We start from the raw sequence: 19,026 nt of genomic DNA on the forward strand, positions 1-19,026 counted from the left end.
CCAAGAAGTGGAAATACGGTGTAGAAACGATACGGTTGCCATGGGGACGCGCCTGCTCGAAGTGAGGCATTCGTCAATGCGTGCTGGACCGCGTTGGACTGTAAACATGGTCGTTCGACGCTTCTCGGCGCAGCGTGACGTAGAGCAGCGGTCGAGAAACGTTGGTCTGCGCCGGCGCGCATTGCGTTCGTCAAGGTTAGGCGGGAACGGAAAGAATAGGCACTTCACAATTACCAGAGCAGAATGTAACCGTATAAAATGTTTCTACATTGGCCCTGTTGCAAACCTGCACAAACTTAATAGATAAATATCTTCTCTAATTGAAAGCGTAAGACTCAAGTGGCGTGATCCGACGTCTCCACAACTGCGGTAATCCAGCGGACGATGCGGAAGACTCATATGTGCGGCTGTCCTCAACCCATTTGGTTTCTTACGTGGCCCGTGAAAATATCGCTGGAGTGGCCTTGTGGTGGCGCGCGCTCGTTCCGCAACCAAGGTACCCGAGATTGCATAGTCAGAAAACCGTAGTATGTATTTTTTTTTCTTTTTCAAGAATTTGGTGATATCAACGACCGAAACCCTACATCATAATTTCGAAGTGGGTGGAAGAACGCTTAACTATCGCTGAAAAAAATAAAAAAAGGCTTGAGCACTACGACAACATGACTCATCATTGCAGGTTGGATTGCACCGGCTCGCTACCGGCGCCCGTGGCGAATACGGACGTCACTTCTGGGTATGAATTCCTTCCATGTTTTTGCGTCTAGTTTCGGTCAGTTTCGGTATCTGAGTCTCCTCACGGTTCCCATCATGCAAGAGGATAGCGTAAGCAGAATATAGCTGGCTAAAGTATAGCAGCATCGAGGACATACTTTGACGACGAGCAGTGAATGTCATTAATTGGAGGACGTAAGCCAGCCAAGGCAAACGTTTCACGGAAGGTTAGTGGCGTTTAAATAATTAGCTCGGAACTTTGCACTCCTTAATCTGTCGTCCGTTGCGTTGAATAACATAATCCTAGAAAAATTACATTTCTCCTTCAAGTGTCTTTTCAGGATTAAGATTATTGGCAGTACGGTAAAGCGCCCTCTATACTGTATAGCCTTATTTTAATAAAGTGTTAGATTGGAAATAATGAATGCAAATACCTGATACAGACGCATAATAAATATTTAGTTTTTTGCGATGTATATATTTCGTCAATTGTATCCATCAGTTAGTGTTCGCGATCGTTTGACGATCTTTTGCATTTCGCGCAGGTGAATTCAGGACTCTTACTGGCGGATGAGACAGATCATGATACACACCATATAATTCCGTTGACATTGCAATGTTCAGAACAACATGGTGCACATCGTGAGATGAAAGGAATAATAAATCGTACATATTTGTATCTGTGTCTTGCATGTATATAAAGATTCGTCTACGGGAGTTCACTGAAAAACTGCAGGTTATATTTTAATAGCTTAAACATCTTGAAGTAAAGCTTACCTTAAAACCTGACAAGTTGCTTCACACGCACGCTTTGTTAAGTAGTTATTGGCGTTTTTGTCGCAGCCCTTATACCAGAAACGACTGCACGTGCCACTTTTAGCATCGTAGTAATACCGGAAGGAAGGTTTGCTTTTTTCCGGACAGTCGGTGCCTTCATTTTTAGGGAGTCTGCATTCCTCTAAATGTCCTCCTGTGCGTAAAAAGTAACAATATTTATTTCGCACCGTAGAAAATGTCACGCACCGTTCATTCTCCTTAAAAGGCGTTCCTACAGACACGGTGAAACTATGCGATCAGATCACACGCAGTGTTCGATTGCGCCGAGGCGTTGACTATTTGTGCATCTTAAACGTTAAATGTTAGCAAGGTAGACTAGAGCACCGTATCAACGATCGGCTTAACACGAAGAAATGCAAAATATTTCGCTAAAATGTTTCTCCGTAGCTGTGCGGTTTCCCTTTTTTACGCACAGTTACGTAACTGAAAAGAAACTTCGTTAGCAACATTAGAAGCTACCGAAAGTACCCATTGGCGCCGTTAGCGCTCTCGTGTCGGACTAGCGTGTTTAGATTTCAGCGTGTTTCCAACATCTCGATTGGGGTGGCGTGGTTTACGAGCCGCGTTTACAATGCGAGCTGCGACGAGACGACGAAAGCGTCGATGGCGTCTCGGCGTCTCCGCCCGCTTTCATCCTCGCCTCGCAAGAAGGCAATACCTGGCGACCGATCTGCGAAGAAGGCGTCCGCCTTTAAATAGTAAATGCTCTTGGTAATTATAGTTGCTCCCTGTCTTAAATCTATAGGCTCTCTGGGTTGGGAGCTGAACTGGTGGTGAGCCCTCGTATCGTGTGCTTTAATGCCCGAGCGCGTTCTAGGGCGTCTGGAGGCGCTCTGTAGCTTTCTTTAGTCTTTGTTTTTGATTGCTGCTGGATTTCAACCACGCATCGTAAAAGCTCATAATATGACCTAGCAGTTCTCGATCTGAACATCTCAACATAATCAATTCAATTCCGTTAGTTAAACTAAATTTAAAAAGGCATAGTTTGAACGCTTAGATTTCAAATGATCGGAGATCTGCCTCGCGCGAATCGCGGTAGTATCTTTGACCTGTCCTTCCCCTTTCTGAGAGAAAACGACACATTTTAAATATCCCCTCGAAGAGTTAGATGAGTGATTTTACTGATTTTTGAGGTAGCAGGGAGTTGCAGGGGTTTATACATGTTTTTACTAAAGCAATGTAGTTGTTCTTTTCTTCTCGAATATTAACAATAATTGTTTAAAACTTAATGTTTACCGTAGGGACAGGTTTCCATGCATTCCTTTTCACTTTTAAAGTTGTTTCCACTTCTGTCATAATATGCAGGGCGAAAGGTGCTTCCATTTCTTTCAGAATTTGTAGTGCGAATACAACGTTGGTCTTCAGGACTGAAATGCCAAACGCTTCTTGCTCTTTTAGGGGGTTCTCCTTCGTTGCTTGGCTGATAACACACGGTGTCTGCAATATTAGAGGAACATTTCACTTTATTAAGATATATTTGTCGAACATTTTTTTAATTTTTTCGTCAGTGCCCATATTTTTTTGTCTGTTCACTTTTCTATCATATTTACTTGGATAGCTGGTAATCGATAGTTAACCGAAATCTAAAACATGCGCCCCATGGATCATCGGAAGGTCCTCACGCAACACATATGTTATATCATTTATGATTAGTCTTTCTGGTTTGCACGAATGACGTTCAGTGGCAGGACACGTAAATCACTTCAGGCACGGTGCCTAACACGCGTCTCTGAGGGCGCGTTACCGCGTCCTAAAAAAAACAAAAAAAACTGGTTCCTCAATTTCTCGTGAAAGACCCGCACAATCGTGGTACATTCAGTATGCGTGATTGGTTTAACCGGCGATGGACGACGTACAAAAACGATGGGCGACCTGAGAAGGAACCTTTGGCGCTGTTTCATTGACTCGATTTGACTGCAGCGTCGATGCGTTCGCACTTAAAGTGAAACGGAGCATTAGGGTCGGGGTGGTTCGGTGGCGCCTTCTTATGATCTCTCCTCATGACGTTACGACTAGACTGTTCCTCGCCGTGACATTAGAAGATGTAATATTGCCGCGCGCGCAGCTAGCCATGTAGGCAGTGCGCGCGGGGCCTAACGATTATCGCGCTTGCCTCCCACGCGAAAAGCTAGGGTTCGAATCCTGGGAGTGAAGTGTCTTTTGTTTATTCCTGCAATTTAGTGTTCTGGAGAATTCGAGAATCATGTTGCTTGTTCCAGGCCCGAATGTTCTACGCGTCGAAGTTTCTACGCCGATTATTCCAGAAGACCACTCATGTACCTAAGGGGCTCCGCATGGCGAGCCACAGTCAGTTTTCGCCCCAGCGTTCGACTCTGCTGTTACGCCGACTTCGACGCCCGCGACGCTCTCTTATTATCTTTTGTGCCCTTTTATTTTTGGCACAAGTTCGCCACATTAAACGTTTATTTATTCCTGTTTATTTCTTGTTTATTGGTCACCACCCGTGACATTTTGGTGGAGGTGCGGGGTACCCGCATGCCCGTGCAGCGCTCCCCTTCGAGTTCCCGCAGTACAAGTCCGGACCCAGCCTCCCGAGGACCGAGCGAAGACCAGATCGAGACCCGATCCAGTCGCCGCACCCAAGGTCTACCCCCGGAACACGGACTCCTGCCACCCCGGACCAGGCAGCCAACGAGGCCGACGATGGCCAACCAGTCGCAAGCCCCCGCCGCTTCTACCGTCATCTACATGCCCGTCGCACCGCGGACGGCTGCCCCCTTCCACGGTGAACTCTACGAAGACGTAGAAGACTGGCTACTGCAGTACGACCGAGTGGCCCGCCACAACGGATGGACTGATGAGCAGCGCCTCCAGAACATCTACTTCTCACTGGAAGGAACGGCAAGGCAGTGGTGTGAAAATCACGAAGTCGCCTTGACCACGTGGGAAGTTTGTAAGAATGAATTGAAGAAAACATTTGTCAGTCAACACCGACGTGAGCGCGGCGAAGACCTGCTTCGAGGGAGAAACCAGGGACCCAAGGAAAGCGTGACATCTTTCACTGAAGATGTCCTCCGCCTGTTCGCCCGCGCCGACCCGCAGGCCACAGATGAAAAGAAGCTGCGGGTACTCATGCGAGGTGTCAGGGATGACATTTTCGGCGGCCTTGTCCGTAACCCTCCGTCGACGGTGGAAAGCTTCATCTCGGAGGCAACCAACCTTGAAAGGGCGCTCCTCGCGAGGGCGAGCCATTACCAGCGGTATAATGGCGTCACCGTGATTTCACCATCTACACGCAGCATCAGTTCCGGCAACTCTGACCCCACTGCGATCCGTGAGATGGTCAGAGACATTGTCCGCAAAGAGCTTAGGAAGTTGGTGCCGGCAGCAGAACGACCAGCTGCGCTCTCACTCACCGAGCTCGTTAAAGAAGAAGTGCAGCGTGCCATTCAACCGCAGTCTCCTGTTGACATCGCTGAACCAGAAGAACCGGTGGTAACCTACGCTTCAGTAGCGCGACGACCACCACCGGCTGCTCACCAATACACGCCGCCACCTCGACGAGACGCCCCAACGCCACACTACGTCCGACGACAAGAAGAGCGGGTCCCGTACGTCCGTCCGGAACAGCCCGCACCCAGAAAAACAGACGTGTGGAGGACGCCCGATCGACGCCCCCTGTGCTTCCACTGCGGGGAAGCAGACCACACTTACCGCCGATGCCCGTACCGACGACTCGGGTTGCGCGGGTTCCACCCGAACGACCCGCGGCCACGTTATGGTGAACGCCCTCGGGAAATCGACGAGTACCTGCGACGACCTCAGTCCCCTGAGCCAGCGTCCCACCGAGAGTTCCGGTCACCGTCGCCACGACGTCCAGCCTCGCCGATGCACCGACCCCGACGTGAAAGCCTGTCGCCCCTCGCTCCACGCCGGGGAAACTAGGCGCGGCAACCCCTGGAGGTGGAGTTGCCCAAGACGACCGACGTAAAGAGCCTCCAAGAACGCCGGAGCGCTCCCACTCTCTCGACACTACGCATCACAACGACGTCCCTGCATCGGTGTCCAACAACCTACACATCATTATCGACGGCCACGACGCATCGGCACTCGTGGACACCGGAGCAGACTACTCAGTCTTGAGTGGGAGGCTCTCTCGCCGCCTGCGAAAAGTGACAACGCCGTGGGAAGGCCCTCAAATACGAACCGCCGGTGGGCACCTCATCACACCAGTCGGGCGATGCACTGCTCGCGTCGAGATCCACGGTGAGACGTGCCCTGTGAAGTTCGTCGTTCTGCAAGACTGTTCCAGGGACGTTATCCTCGGAATGGACTTCCTCTGCGAGTATGGCGCCGTCATCGACCTCGGAGCAAACCGGTTAACGCTACGAAAACCTGTTTCACCACCGGAGGAACCCATAGCGACGTCGTCTGCGGTACGAGTCCTCGCAAGCCACGTGAACTTACCGCCGCGGTCGAGTGTTTTCGTACCCGTCGGGATCACCGAAGCTTTCTGCGGCGAAGTTCTGCTCGAAGGAAGCCTCCAGTTGCTTCTTGGAAGAGGAATAGGCGTCGCAAGAGGAGTTGCTGAACTTCAGGATGGCCGCACTGTGGTCCTCGTGACGAACTTCCGAAATGAAGCGCAACACCTCACAAAAGGTACAGCCGTCGGCCAGGTCGAGGAACTGCGAAACTCCGCCGCTATCGCCACCATTACTGACGAATCCTCGCCACCTCAGCAAGACAGTACGTCGCCAGCGCAGCTCGACATTGACCCTAAGCTTCTGGGCCTGAAACGACGACAGCTCAGTGACCTCCTCACTGAATACCGCGACTGCTTTGCCACGTCGTCAAAGGTGCGCCAAACCACCGTTGCGAAGCACCGCATCGTTACCGAGGACGACGCGCGGCCTGTGCATCGGTCACCGTACAGAGTCTCCGCTAAAGAAAGGGAAGTGATCCAGGAGCAAGTTCAAGAGATGCTGAACGACGACATAATCTAACCTTCAAGCAGTCCCTGGGCCTCTCCAGTCGTACTGGTTAAGAAGAAGGACGGAACACTTAGGTTCTGCGTGGACTACCGGCAACTGAACGCGGTGACGAAGAAAGCGTCTATCCACTCCCCCGCATCGACGACACGTTAGACCGGCTGCGCCACTCCCGATACTTTTCATCGATGGACCTGAAGAGCGGCTACTGGCAGATCGAAGTCGACGAACGGGACCGAGAGAAGACAGCTTTCGTCACGCCGGATGGGCTGTATGAGTTCAAGGTGATGCCCTTCGGACTGTGCACGGCGCCAGCAACTTTCCAGCGTGTCATGGACACCGTACTGGCAGGACTGAAGTGGCAGAGCTGTCTCGTCTACCTCGACGACGCCGTAGTGTTTTCCAGCGACTTCGACGAGCACCTGCGACGACTACAAGCTGTTCTCCAAGCCATACGAATCGCTGGACTCACCCTGAAGCCGTCAAAATGTCGGTTCGCCTATGACGAGCTGAAGTTCCTAGGTCACGTGGTCAGTAACGAAGGCGTTCGCCCCGACCCAGAGAAGACTCGCGCCGTCGCAGCATTTCCAGCGCCGACGGACAAGAAGGCCGTGCGAAGGTTCCTTGGGCTATGTGCCTACTATCGGCGCTTCGTTCGAGACTTCGCAAGGATTTCCGCACCGCTCACAAGCCTCACGAAGGACGCCGAGAAGTTCGAATGGGCCGAGAAGCAGCAGCAGGCATTTGACGAGCTGAAGCGACGACTGCAGGCGCCTCCTGTTCTTGGACATTTCGACCAGGATGCGGAAACCGAGATTCACACGGACGCAAGTAACGCAGGACTTGGCGCGGTACTGGTTTAAGTACAAGAGGGCACCAAGCGAGTCATCGCCTACGCAAGTCGGACATTGTCCAAGGCGGAGCGAAATTACTCCACGACTGAAAAAGAATGCCTTGCGGTCGTCTGGGCGATCACGAAGTTTCGTCCGTACTTATACGGAAGCCCGTTCCGCGTAGTCACGGACCACCATTCGCTCTGCTGGCTTGCGAACATCAAGGACCCGTCAGGACGCCTTGCGCGATGGAGTCTCCGACTACAAGAGTTCAACATGACCTTAGTCTACAAGTCGGGCCGCAAGCACAGCGACGCCGACTGCCTGTCCAGAGCTCCGTCGAAACACCCTCCGACAGCAGCGACGACGATGACGACGAGTGTTTCCTGGGCGCAGTGAACAGCGACGACATGGCCCGACGTCAACGAGACGATCCTGAGCTGCGTGCCCTAATAGAGCCCCTGGATGGGCGTGGGAGTGCCATACCACGCGTTTTTTCACGAGCCCTGCCGACCTTCGCCATTAGACAAGGAGTTCTCTACAAAGAGAACTTCGGCAACAACAACTCCACGTGGCTGCTGGTAATCCCGACCGACCTTCGAGAGGAGATCTTCCAAGCCTGCCACGACGACCCGACGTCCGGACACCTTGGTTACAGCCGGACACTGGCCCGTATTCGTGAAAAGTATTACTGGCCCAAGCTCCCCAAAACCGTCCACCTATACACACGATCATGCCATGAATGCCAGCGACGAAAGAAACCTCCAACGAGGCCGGCCGGACTCTTGCAGTCAATTCCTCCGCCAACGGCACCTTTCCAGCAGATCGGAATGGATCTACTTGGCCCTTTTCCGCCGTCGACGTCAGGAAATCGCTGGATCATCGTCGCCACAGATTATCTCACGCGATACGCCGAAACGAAAGCCCTTCCTTTCGGAACTGCTGTGGAAGTTGCCAAGTTTTTCATTGAATCCATTGTCCTCCGGCACGGTGCTCCCGAAGTCCTGATCTCAGACCGTGGATCCTCGTTCATGGCCCAGCTGACACAAGAAGTCCTTCGTCTCAGCCACACCAGCCATCGTCGCACCACGGCGTACCACCCTCAGACCAACGGGCTGACGGAAAGACTCAACAAGACCATCGCCGACATGATTTCCATGTACGTCGACGTGGAGCACAAGACATGGGACGAGGTGTTGCCGTATGTCACCTTTGCCTACAACACGGCCGTACAAGAAACCACCGGAGTGACACCCTTTCAACTGGTGCATGGGCGCAAGGTAACGACAATGCTGGACGCTATGTTACCCCACGAACCGGCTGTCGAAGCAAGCGACGACGCCCAGGTGGTTGCCCAAAGGGCAGAAGAAGTCCGTCAGCTCGCCAGACTCCGGATTCAAGCCCAACAACGTATCGACACTGGCCTCTACAACCTTCGTTGTTGGGACGTCCACTTCCAGCCCGGAGACAGGGTGTGGGTGTGGACACCGATTCGCCGCCGCGGTCTCAGCGAGAAACTCCTGAAACGTTACTTTGGACCTTACAAAGTGCTTCGTCGACTCGGGGACCTGAACTACGAGGTGATGCCCGACGGAACAAGAACATCATCACGCCGCCCACCACGACCGGAAGTCGTCCACGTCGTGCGACTGAAGCCGTACTACGCTATAGATAGGACTGTGGACCTCATATGTTCCAAGGACTCTTTAGTTTACCGTTATTTTTATTTGTTTTGTTCTTGGGTTGCATCGGGTCGATGCACCTTTTAAAGGGGGGAGTAATGCCGCGCGCAAAGCTAGCCAAGTAGGCAGCGCGCGCGTGGCCTAACGATTATCGCGCTTGCCTCCCACGCGAAAAGCTAGGGTTCGAATCCTGGGAGTGAAGTGTCTTTTGTTTATTCCTGCAATTTAGTGTTCTGGAGAATTCGAGAATCATGTTGCTTGTTCCAGGCCCGAATGTTCTACGCGTCGAAGTTTCTACGCCGATTATTCCAGAAGACCACTCATGTACAGTGCTAATCACACTTGTCTATAACGCGCGAGCGAGCGGCTTTCTCCGGGGAGCGCTAGACTGGTGGCATTCGCGGAACTAAGCTAGTCACGTGGCGCAACATGGAACGGCCCGCTCGAGGGGTGTCCTGCCCACTCTATCAGCTTGATAAGCGATAAAAGTAAAGTGCTTTATGATATTTTTTTTTCGTTTTTTGATGACGAAATCGTTGATACGCCTTCATGCTTTAGTGTGTTTATTGTTCGAGCAATGAATGATGTTTGCAAAAAGCGTGCGAGCAGCCTTCCGTGTTCGCCGCCAGCTGATAGAGTGGGCAGGACGACACCCCTCGAGCGGGCCGTTCCATGTTGCACCACGTGACTAGCTGAGTTTTTGCGAATGCCACCAGTCTAGCGCTCCCCGGAGAGAGCCGCACGCTCGCGCGTTATAGACAAGTGTGATTAGCACTGTACATAAGGGGCTCCGCATGGCGAGCCACAGTCAGTTTTCGCCCCAGCGTTCGACTCTGCTGTTACGCCGACTTCGACGCCCGCGACGCTCTCTTATTATCTTTTGTACCCTTTTATTTTTGGCACAAGTTCGCCACATTAAACGTTTATTTATTCCTGTTTATTTCTTGTTTATTGGTCACCACCCGTGACAATATTTGACTAATTATCATCAGTTTTGCACTACAAGTTTGACGGTATCTGTAACAATAGCAGTCCTGTAGTATGTGTGCCCCTTCGTCATTGTTCAGTTTGCGCTATGTATTTTATTAATTCCAAGTGTGAACCAACGAGCCCGATCAAAAGTCGTGTTATAACGTTGGAGTCATCACAACCTTAAGTTGACGTCTTCAAAGTTTACACTTGCACGTTGCGCTGATTTTTGTTCCTGAAATAGAAATTGGTCCAGATAAAGACGTCACAGTCAACCTTCGGCCAAATGCGAATTCCGACCAGGGCGATGTTTTTGTTAGTGAACGTCGCTAATAGCTAGCCGTGAGAGCAACCTAAGGTACGTCTACCTGTCGCAAATAAATAATATTATCAATTTATAAAGTATATAATTGTCTGGGAACTTTGACCTGTCTGGCACGTAATCAGCTATGAATTCGAGTGCGATTATATCAACATATTTGCCCGTTTTGTTTGGCAACAAGCTCAGAGGCGCCATCTATTGTGTAGCCCCCACTCACTTTCGGTTCACGGATCTCTCCCAGTTTTTTACTTATCATTCTTTTATCGTGAGAGGAAATTATATCGGACAGTGCTATAAGGTTGCCATTTCCTGAAGATGGCGAGGTATATTTGATTTTGCAAATACTGCTAAACCCGGTCGTCTAGTTCGGAAACGGAGGTGGTTGGGGGCTGCTTGCCGCGCCCGAACCATACACTTCAACTCACGCGAGAAAGAGACCACGCAAAAACAAACACACGCGCGCACGCACGCACTTACGCACGAGGCACGCGGGCACTACCATGCAGCCATAAGCATGCGCCCGCGCGCACGCACACGCGCACACACACGCACAGCACGCGCAGACATAGACAGTTTCCACCAATATGAAAGACCCACTCGAAGACAGTGACTGGTGGGTGTGCGGTGCGCATTACCGACAATTCTGTATTAGTCCGAGGAAAAAGAAATGAAATGAGGCAATAGCCAAACTACAACAGCGCTCACTGACGAAGATCCATTCTTTCACTCGCCGCTATATGGAAAGGCCACAAACGCGAGCAGCGCCCCCCCCCCCCCCCCCTCTGCCGCCGTCTTTGAAACGCCCTCCGATTAGATCTTTTTTTTTTTTTTTCTCTCTTTTTTATTGGTGGAGACTGTGCGCGAGACGATTTGTGGCTAAAAGGTTGCCGAACACACGAGTCCGTGCATAAAAGGCTCAATCGTATTTTACGTTTTCTGCAGGCCGCTTGGCATTCCCTCTTTGTTCGAAAATCGGCCGCCATGAAAGCGCAGCCGGTGGTATAAACGCATTTGTTGGTGAGGTGGAGCAGATACCACGTAGTTATTATTTTAGCGTCAGCGCTGCACCAAGTGGATGCTCTTCCAATAGTGCAGAACTGATCTGGAGGAAGATAGACACTGTGAATGATCAGAAGAAGAAAAGGAAATTCGTTAACAACTCCCTATAACGCCGTATTAGAGCGCAGCTCTTGAGGAGGAGGAGGGGAAGGTACGTAGAGCGGGCTATGCCCCTCCTCTTCTCTTGCTCGCCCCCATCTAGGGGAAAATTTTCTGCTAAATTTAGTGGAAAAAATTCCCCGCAGATATAGCGGGGGACACTTTCCGCTAGACTTAACGGGGAACTTTTTCCTCTAAATTTAGCTGGGAACGTTTTTCACTAAATTTAGCGGGCAAACTTTTCCACTGAATTTAGTAGGGAAATTTTTTCCGCTAAATTTATCGGGGAAAGATTTCCGCTAGATTTAGCGGGAAAATTTTCCGCTAGATTTAGCGTGAAAACTGTCCGCTAGATTTAGCGTGAAAATTTTTCCGCTAAACTTCCGCGGTTGCGCCGACGCCGACGGCGACGCAGACGCCGCTCAAGCCGGAAACGGGCGTCTAAGAGCTGCGCTCTAAAAGCAACTACAAAACAAATACAAATCTCAAGTATTTTGTTAGGTCCGGATGGCAGTTGTCGATACTGGTGTGAAGGCCCATATTATTGTAAACGCCTGCGCCATTCATTAGTCGACATGAAAAACGAAGAACATCCGCGCACTCCTGACTCGGCTGCACCTGCATGCACCATTTGTAAATATTGTAAATAACCTCCTACCCTCCTAGCGCCTCGTATCCAGCGGTCGACAACGTCTAACACCATGTTGAATTTGCTAATAATTTTGATTATTTACACCACGACTAACGTATTAGAAACGAGTATGTGCGTTGCACGTTGAAGTTTACAACAACATGTTAAATTGGCATAATTATATCGGGCATTAGTCAATATGCCTATTAAAAGCACGTCTTTTGTGAATGTAATAAACGCTATATATTACAAATCATGAATTGATCAAAATATCAAACTTCATTTTTTTACATTTGCGTAGGAAATTGACCGAGACTTGTACTTTTAGTTCAAACGAGGTATGGAATTTGAAAACGAGGATAAAGATTTTATGACAGTTAAAAAAAGAAGCATAGAGTCTTAAAACTAAATAAGTATTTGACTAAAACAGAAACCTTATAGAGACATGGGAGGGGCAGTCAACATTTCGTTAAGGCTTTGATTATTGTCGAAAATTCCCGTGTCACTCCTTTTCGCATGTACAACCTTCATGTTTTATACATAATTGAACATGAAAGACAAAATCTAGAAGGTTTGGAAGCTAAAAAAGTCGCAGTTATTATTAAATTGGAAAAAATTTCAGTTTAATTTATAATCTATATTACAGAAATGCATGAATAGAGAGCGCTGTGGTGCTTGTCGATACGATTAATAATAGCGTAGCCTTACGATGGCACTAGTCTCACTGGCTGTCAAACAGTCAATAGTAAGCGCTCTCAGAAAAAGGTAAGTTCCTTCGAACGCTTCTCTTTGAGAAATATTAAGTTTTATTTGATTGAATGCGAAAGCATTAACTATCCCATGGAGCGAAAGGACGTCATCAACTTTTGAAGCCGCGACGAACGGCACCTAAAATCCCCTGTTCCAATGAAGCGAAGCGTGTCGTCCGTAGCCGCGATTTGATGGGTAGGCTCCCATTGTCTGCTGCGCGGCGTAGTTCCAAGGAACGCCACCCCGCAGCGAAGCCCTCTCCATGGCGGCGCAGCGGCCCTGCCGCCGGTGAGAGGCTGGCCGCAGAACCAACACCACCTAGACAGAAGGCCTCCGCACCCGTCATCAGAGTCAGATCGATCGAGGCGTGAGATTTGGACAGGAGTGCTATGTCAGTCTTCGGCCGGGGCTCGTGTCCAATCAGCGCGTCGAATGTCGGGCTCGGGCCCAGAGGAGACCATGCGAAGGCCTTCGGTCTAGGTCTAGGTTTTGGCAGAGCCCGCCTAGGTACATCCCGGATAGGCTCCACGGCCGAGCTCAGCGCGGCGCGGCCACTTCAGAAGAGCGTGCGCTCGGCCGTCGGCCGCAACCTCGGCAGTAGCGAAGCGTGGCCGTCCACGCCACTACGCCGGGGACGAGCTAAGGGCGCGGAACAACGACATTCATGCCTTCGCATTCACAACTCATAAGAAGTGCGTGCCCTCAGAATTGTTTTATATATATTTTTACAGTTTTGCGTTTAGGCAGTAAATTATTTCGTATAGTTATTTTAAACAGTGTAAAGCGTTATATGTTTTTGAGCAGTTATTTAGAATAGTCATATGCAGTAGATTGTTCAGTAAGTTGTTTTGAGCCTTGGTTTTTCAAAAACAAATTTTCTTGTCTCTGTTTGTTTACGCTTGAGCGTTGCCAAGGCAGTTAGCGTTAGTTCATTTTGTTATGTGTAAAAGGCACGGATAATTTTATGTTCCCATTGTTTGACTATAAACCATTATTTTAGTCGAGCTTTTGAAAAAATAAATTCGTCAGATGTTTTAAGGCAGACATGTTGCCACTGTTAAATTTTCTTGGGGGAAGCATTAGTTTGTAGGATTTGATACCTACCAATCGGACAGGTTTGCTGGCATTGTTGTTTAGTGTCGAAGGTATTCTTAGTGCCAGAAGAGCCGCAGACATAAACGGGTTGGCATTGCTTCAGGTATATGTTGAAAGTATACTTGCGTGTGCGCCCGCTGCAATAGCCTGGTTTAGGTCTAGCAGCGTTGCACACATCATCAAGATCCTCGTTATAACCTGCGTACAAAAACGTTGACGGGGGCGTGGGTGCAAGTGTATACGTGAAATCAATAGACAACCCTATAAACGCTCACTTTTGCACATACGTAGTTTGTTCTTATTTATTTCTGGTGAAACATTAACGAATATATGTGAAATCGATGGCATTCATTGTAACCAAATGAACGGAAAGTTGTGTGCTACGGGAAGCCGTAGTACACTGTCAAGGTAACTACATAATAGATCACTAATTGGTTGTATCCAATGGAGCCTGACGGTTTTTACTAGAGCTCCTTGTCAATGCTTGATGAAAAAACTAAGAAAGCTTAGTTGCGCTTCCCAGTGGTTTCACATTTTCATGAGAGTAGTGCGCACGTTAAACTGTTGTCCAGGGTACCAATAACACAAGAATGTATTGCCCAATGTTGTACATATGCCCGCAAATAAATCAGATGTAACTGAAGCCTGTGTTACTAGCGTAGACCTTTCAGTGGCATACCAGACAGGCATAACTTGGCCAGGAATTAAGCAAATTATGCTCTAAAACAATGTGCATACCACTTATTCTTGACATAGTATTCGTGATCTGCGGAAGAAATTTAGAGAATGACCAGCCACAGAAATCTGTTTGGTCCAAAACCCGATTCGTGCAGGAACAATCTGCACAATTGCAGATAGTTCCTGCACGTCAGATTGCTTGGCTTTGCAGAAAGATATCTGTCGTATCTCCGCCTGGTGTGAACAATTCGGAATGATTTTGAACAAAACCATGTGTAAACATGCATGTTTCAGGCGCAAGAAACAGCCTGTCGCCTTCAAATACGTTATCAGAGAAATTTCTTTACCAACTGTTTCTGAATTCAAACACCTCGGTGTATATTTTACAGAAAACCTTTCGTGGGCCAAACACGTGGACTACACATCCACAAAAGCGACCAAAATGCTGATCTCTATTAGACGTAACTTTAAATATTGTCCCACGTTTACCAAACGAACACCATATCTAACTTATATTAGAATAATTTTAGAGTACGCCTGTGTCTCCTGGAACAGCCACCAGGCCTAGCTTGTCTACCAGCTAGAGGCAGTTCAAAACAGAGCAGCTCGTGTTATATCGGGTAATCATAACTTTGGACCAAGTAAGACTCAACTAAAAATAGAACTTGATTTAATTTCATTGTTCCAGAGAAGGCGGTCTATGCGGCTAAAATTTTACAACAGCATTTTTCATAGTTATCTCGGCATTGACAAATCTAAGTACATGCTGCCTGCCCACTACTCATCAGGAAGGCGTGATCACTCGAAAAAAGTGCGAGAGTATAAATGTAGAACGGATGTGTTTAGATACTCCTTCTTTCCATGCACAACGAGCACCTGGCATTCGCTGCCAGAGGAAATAATTTCTACAACTTCTGAGCAAGGGCGCGCATCCTGCCACAGAAATGACATGACCCTATCGCCCTAAAAGCTGGTTCACAGCTTTGCGTTTGAGTAGATCGACTGCGTTGCAATCGCTTTTGGCCCGCCTACGAGGGGGGAACATACCGACGCCACCTATCGAAAAGCCCTGAAACCTTTTGGACCAAAGCATTTATTACTCATCAATACTTCACCTGCGAGCTTCAAATGATTGTGACAATTCTACAGAGGTCATTTCTTACAGGTAATCAATTGATTTTTTTTCTCGCAAATGCAGCAGGCGTTCTGTCTGCACTCAGTCTCACTAAAACAGCGCAGTACAGCCAAGGCTACAGGGGAGAGAGCGCATGCCAACCTGTTCAAGAGGAGGGAAAGGAGGAACGGGACAGAAGGGCTGGGATTCACCCATTCCTCCTTTCCCTCCTCCTGGACAGGTCGGAATATACTTTCTCCCCTGTAGCTTTGGCCGTACTGCACGGTTTTAGTGAGACGGAGTATAGTTTTACCCGCACCGAAAATGCTCTAGGGCTACATGATGGCGCGAATGTGCCAGTCTGCCAGCGAGTTCTTTGGCCTTAGGCGGTTACAAGCGGTTGATACGCAGTCGATCACGCTGCAACGGAAATCTGTGGAGCAGTCTCATCACAAAAGCGTGTAAATATTAAATTCACTGAGCATTTATGTACAGAAATTCCACCTTGGTCAGTTTATGTCGGCACAGCATTTACATGGGCCGAATTCAGTGATGTGATTTCTGTGCCATTTGCCCCAACCTGCGCCGAAATGCTTACCCTGCTACATTTTGCTACATTTCGGCAAAACATGTAATGCACTTGCTGCAACATTGCCCCAAAGCATAATTTCGATTTATGTTTTACTAAATATATATAAGCGCTCAGGCTCTGCTACACAGCCGGATCGTGCCGGTAGGCTTGTGCTAATTTTCAGAACTTCGAACAGCATACTACTCGATTTGATCTCTGTGTCAGACGCTCACGGCACTCCGAGGTCTCGGAATATTTATAATTTTCGTGATTTGTTCTGGCAGCTAAGTTAGTTAGCTTCGTTGAGTGCGCTTCTAGCCGGGCTCTCGTGCATTGCAGTGAGGCGAGGACTGCAGTGTAGGTATCGCGATGTTGCGTATTTTGGTTCGCCGCAGCACGCCTCCGTACTAAAGGGAAATCAGTCCTCCATAGCGGTATGGCATACACGCACCTAAGCGTCGAATGTATTAAAACTAAAAGCCGTGTGTGTTTAAAAAATTTACCTTTCGGTAAAAAATAAGACTGGCTAGGATATATGGTAGAACACAGAAAGATTTTACAGCCAACCTGTATATGACTCGTAGATTGAACTTCTTCGTGTTGGCGTCCTGACACAAAAAAAAAAGCTTCAGGGATCGAGGCGAAAAGTGCAGATTACTCATTAACATACAGCACAACATCCGTTTAAGTAAATAACAAGCAGAAAACAAGCATCCGAACCACAATATTGATGATAAGGCGCTCCTGATAACAACGCGAAGCACGTAGCGCTCACCATAAACCTGGTAAAGATTAGCTGCGTAAACTGCTGCGGCGACAGCACCTTGCGACGTGGGGAGTGACGTCACTAGCCTTTCATATACAGGGTGTCACAAAAGAAAATTTACAGGGTATTTTTTACCGCAAAAATAAACTAGGCATTGCCGAACGCTCACTCTCCGCCCAAAGGTAGAGCTAGAGGTCACAACCAGATGCCAATGTTTCAGCCCGATCCGACAACTTAATCAAAAGTTGTAAGTCATTATCTGAAAATTTTAATGGGAAAATGGAGCCCATTTTTGCCCATTTTCGGTTTTTGGTGCCACAGAGCCCCATGTGTTTGAAAACTCCGTCGGCCGCCATTTTCCCATTGAAATTTTTAGAAAATAACTAATAACTTTTGATTAAGTCATCAGATCGGGCTGAACCTTTGGCATCTGGTTGTGACCTCTAGCTCTACATTTGGGCGGAGAATGAGCGTTCTGCGATGCCTAGTTTATTTTTGCGGTAAACAAGACCGTGTAAATTTTCTTTTGTGACACCCTGTATATTAAAAAGGTTTTGGTACAATTGTAAGCAGTGAGAGAGTGCAGGCGAGCTGATAATTAATCGACATCTTGTACACCCACCTCAGGGTTTACAAGATGTCGTTTTGGTACAGTGCATTTACTTTTTTTGTGTGTCAACCATTTGGTATGGTGCAGTGGCCGATCGCAGAGCCGTATATATAGAGAAAGTTTGGTAAATGGGAGGAGCGGGCAGAGCCAGGGCGTGATCCAGACGCAGAAAGAGGGCTTGACATGCTCTTTTGGCCAACCGGATGCCATAAAGGATCTGCTGGCAGCGGTAGCGAGGAACACCTTTACTAAGTGCGTAAGAGTGAGATATAGTAGCTCTTTGTGGTTGAAAATATAGCCACGTGAAGTTTCGATTATGATCATGCAAAACGATGTAAGAATTAAATGTGCTGCTCAATCTCTGTTTTGCTGTTATGAAGTCTAACTCCGAATGTCGCAACCCTCTTTACACATAGGTTAAGAAAGGTTTTTACCTTTTGTGTGTTTAAAGGATGGCGACCTTGGGGGAAGGATGCATATAAGAGAGGGTTACTGAATAAATGTTTAGCTGAATTGGAGACTTTGTCCACCTTTCTCCTCCACGGCTGTTGCATCTAGTTTTCTCGCCCCAGTTTCGCATAATTCATCAAAGTGGCTCCACAAGTTATTTTTGGTGCTCCAGATTGGATATTTTGCTGCTCCAAAACGTACTCCAAAACGGCTCAGACGAATCACATCACTGCAAATCAAATACCTCGAGAGTTCCATGAACAGAAGCGTACCTGTTTTTTTTTTGAATAGGCAAGAACATGTGCTAACTAAAAATATCTTGTTAAATAAAAATTGCGCGAACAATTTTGACAAGTTAAGGGCTTAGTATATACTTCTATGCAAGGAATAGTTAAGATGCGGATACTACTCAACACAAAGCATTTAATGTTCAGTTGTCGAGTGTGAACTTGGCAAAAACCCAAGGAACAAAGCTAAGCCAGAAACCATATAATAATTTAAAGCTTCGCTTACTTGTCGTTAGTTTTGTTGTTGTGTGTTTCTAGTTATAGTAAATAGAAACGTATGCTCACCAAAGCTTTCTGTAAAAACAGCCACAGCCACTGCAAGATGCAGGCATCGAAAGACTTTCTCCATCCTGGATGATCTTGAAGTATAGAAAAGTGTATGGCCACTTATATAGTCTTGGTTCGCCAACATGAACTACGACAGCATTCAATGTACTAGGGTAGAGGTGCGACACTTGAACAAAGAGATTCCTTTGCGTCCGGAACCAAAAAGACAGGACAATGCTAGCTCAGCATTCCTGCACGTATGAGTAAATGTTGAATAACGGTGCGTCAGCCCAAACTTCGATTCATTTGCCTGGAAGGTTTTCGCCACCTTCCAAGAAAATGA

General features: G+C 48.2%; 1 protein-coding gene across 1 annotated transcript; it reads right to left on the bottom strand.

Moving 5' to 3' along the window:
* Positions 1 to 1,487: 1,487 nt before the first annotated feature.
* LOC120842945 (carboxypeptidase inhibitor SmCI-like) lies at positions 1,488 to 18,765 on the bottom strand. Its single transcript, XM_040214182.1, has 5 exons — positions 18,702 to 18,765; positions 13,950 to 14,138; positions 11,238 to 11,408; positions 2,788 to 2,988; positions 1,488 to 1,684 (listed from the first exon to the last, which is right to left on the bottom strand). The coding sequence occupies exons 1-5, from the start codon at positions 18,763 to 18,765 to the stop codon at positions 1,488 to 1,490; spliced, it is 822 nt and encodes a 273-aa protein (XP_040070116.1).
* Positions 18,766 to 19,026: the final 261 nt, after the last annotated feature.

This window comes from Ixodes scapularis, unplaced genomic scaffold, assembly GCF_016920785.2.
Source record: "Ixodes scapularis isolate PalLabHiFi unplaced genomic scaffold, ASM1692078v2 PGA_scaffold13__105_contigs__length_92229423, whole genome shotgun sequence".
Lineage (NCBI taxonomy): Eukaryota > Metazoa > Arthropoda > Arachnida > Ixodida > Ixodidae > Ixodes > Ixodes scapularis.

Excerpts from the sequence above, each read along its gene's own strand:
- LOC120842945 (XM_040214182.1), bottom strand. The coding sequence starts at position 18,765 with ATGGAGAAAGTCTTTCGATGCCTGCATCTTGCAGTGGCTGTGGCTGTT. Across the intron at positions 11,409-13,949 it reads CCAGCAAACCTGTCCGATTG|ATCAGTTCTGCACTATTGGA; the intron begins GTAGGTATCAAA and ends ATCTTCCTCCAG. Across the intron at positions 2,989-11,237 it reads CCAAGCGGCCTGCAGAAAAC|ACACCGTGTGTTATCAGCCA; the intron begins GTAAAATACGAT and ends CTAATATTGCAG.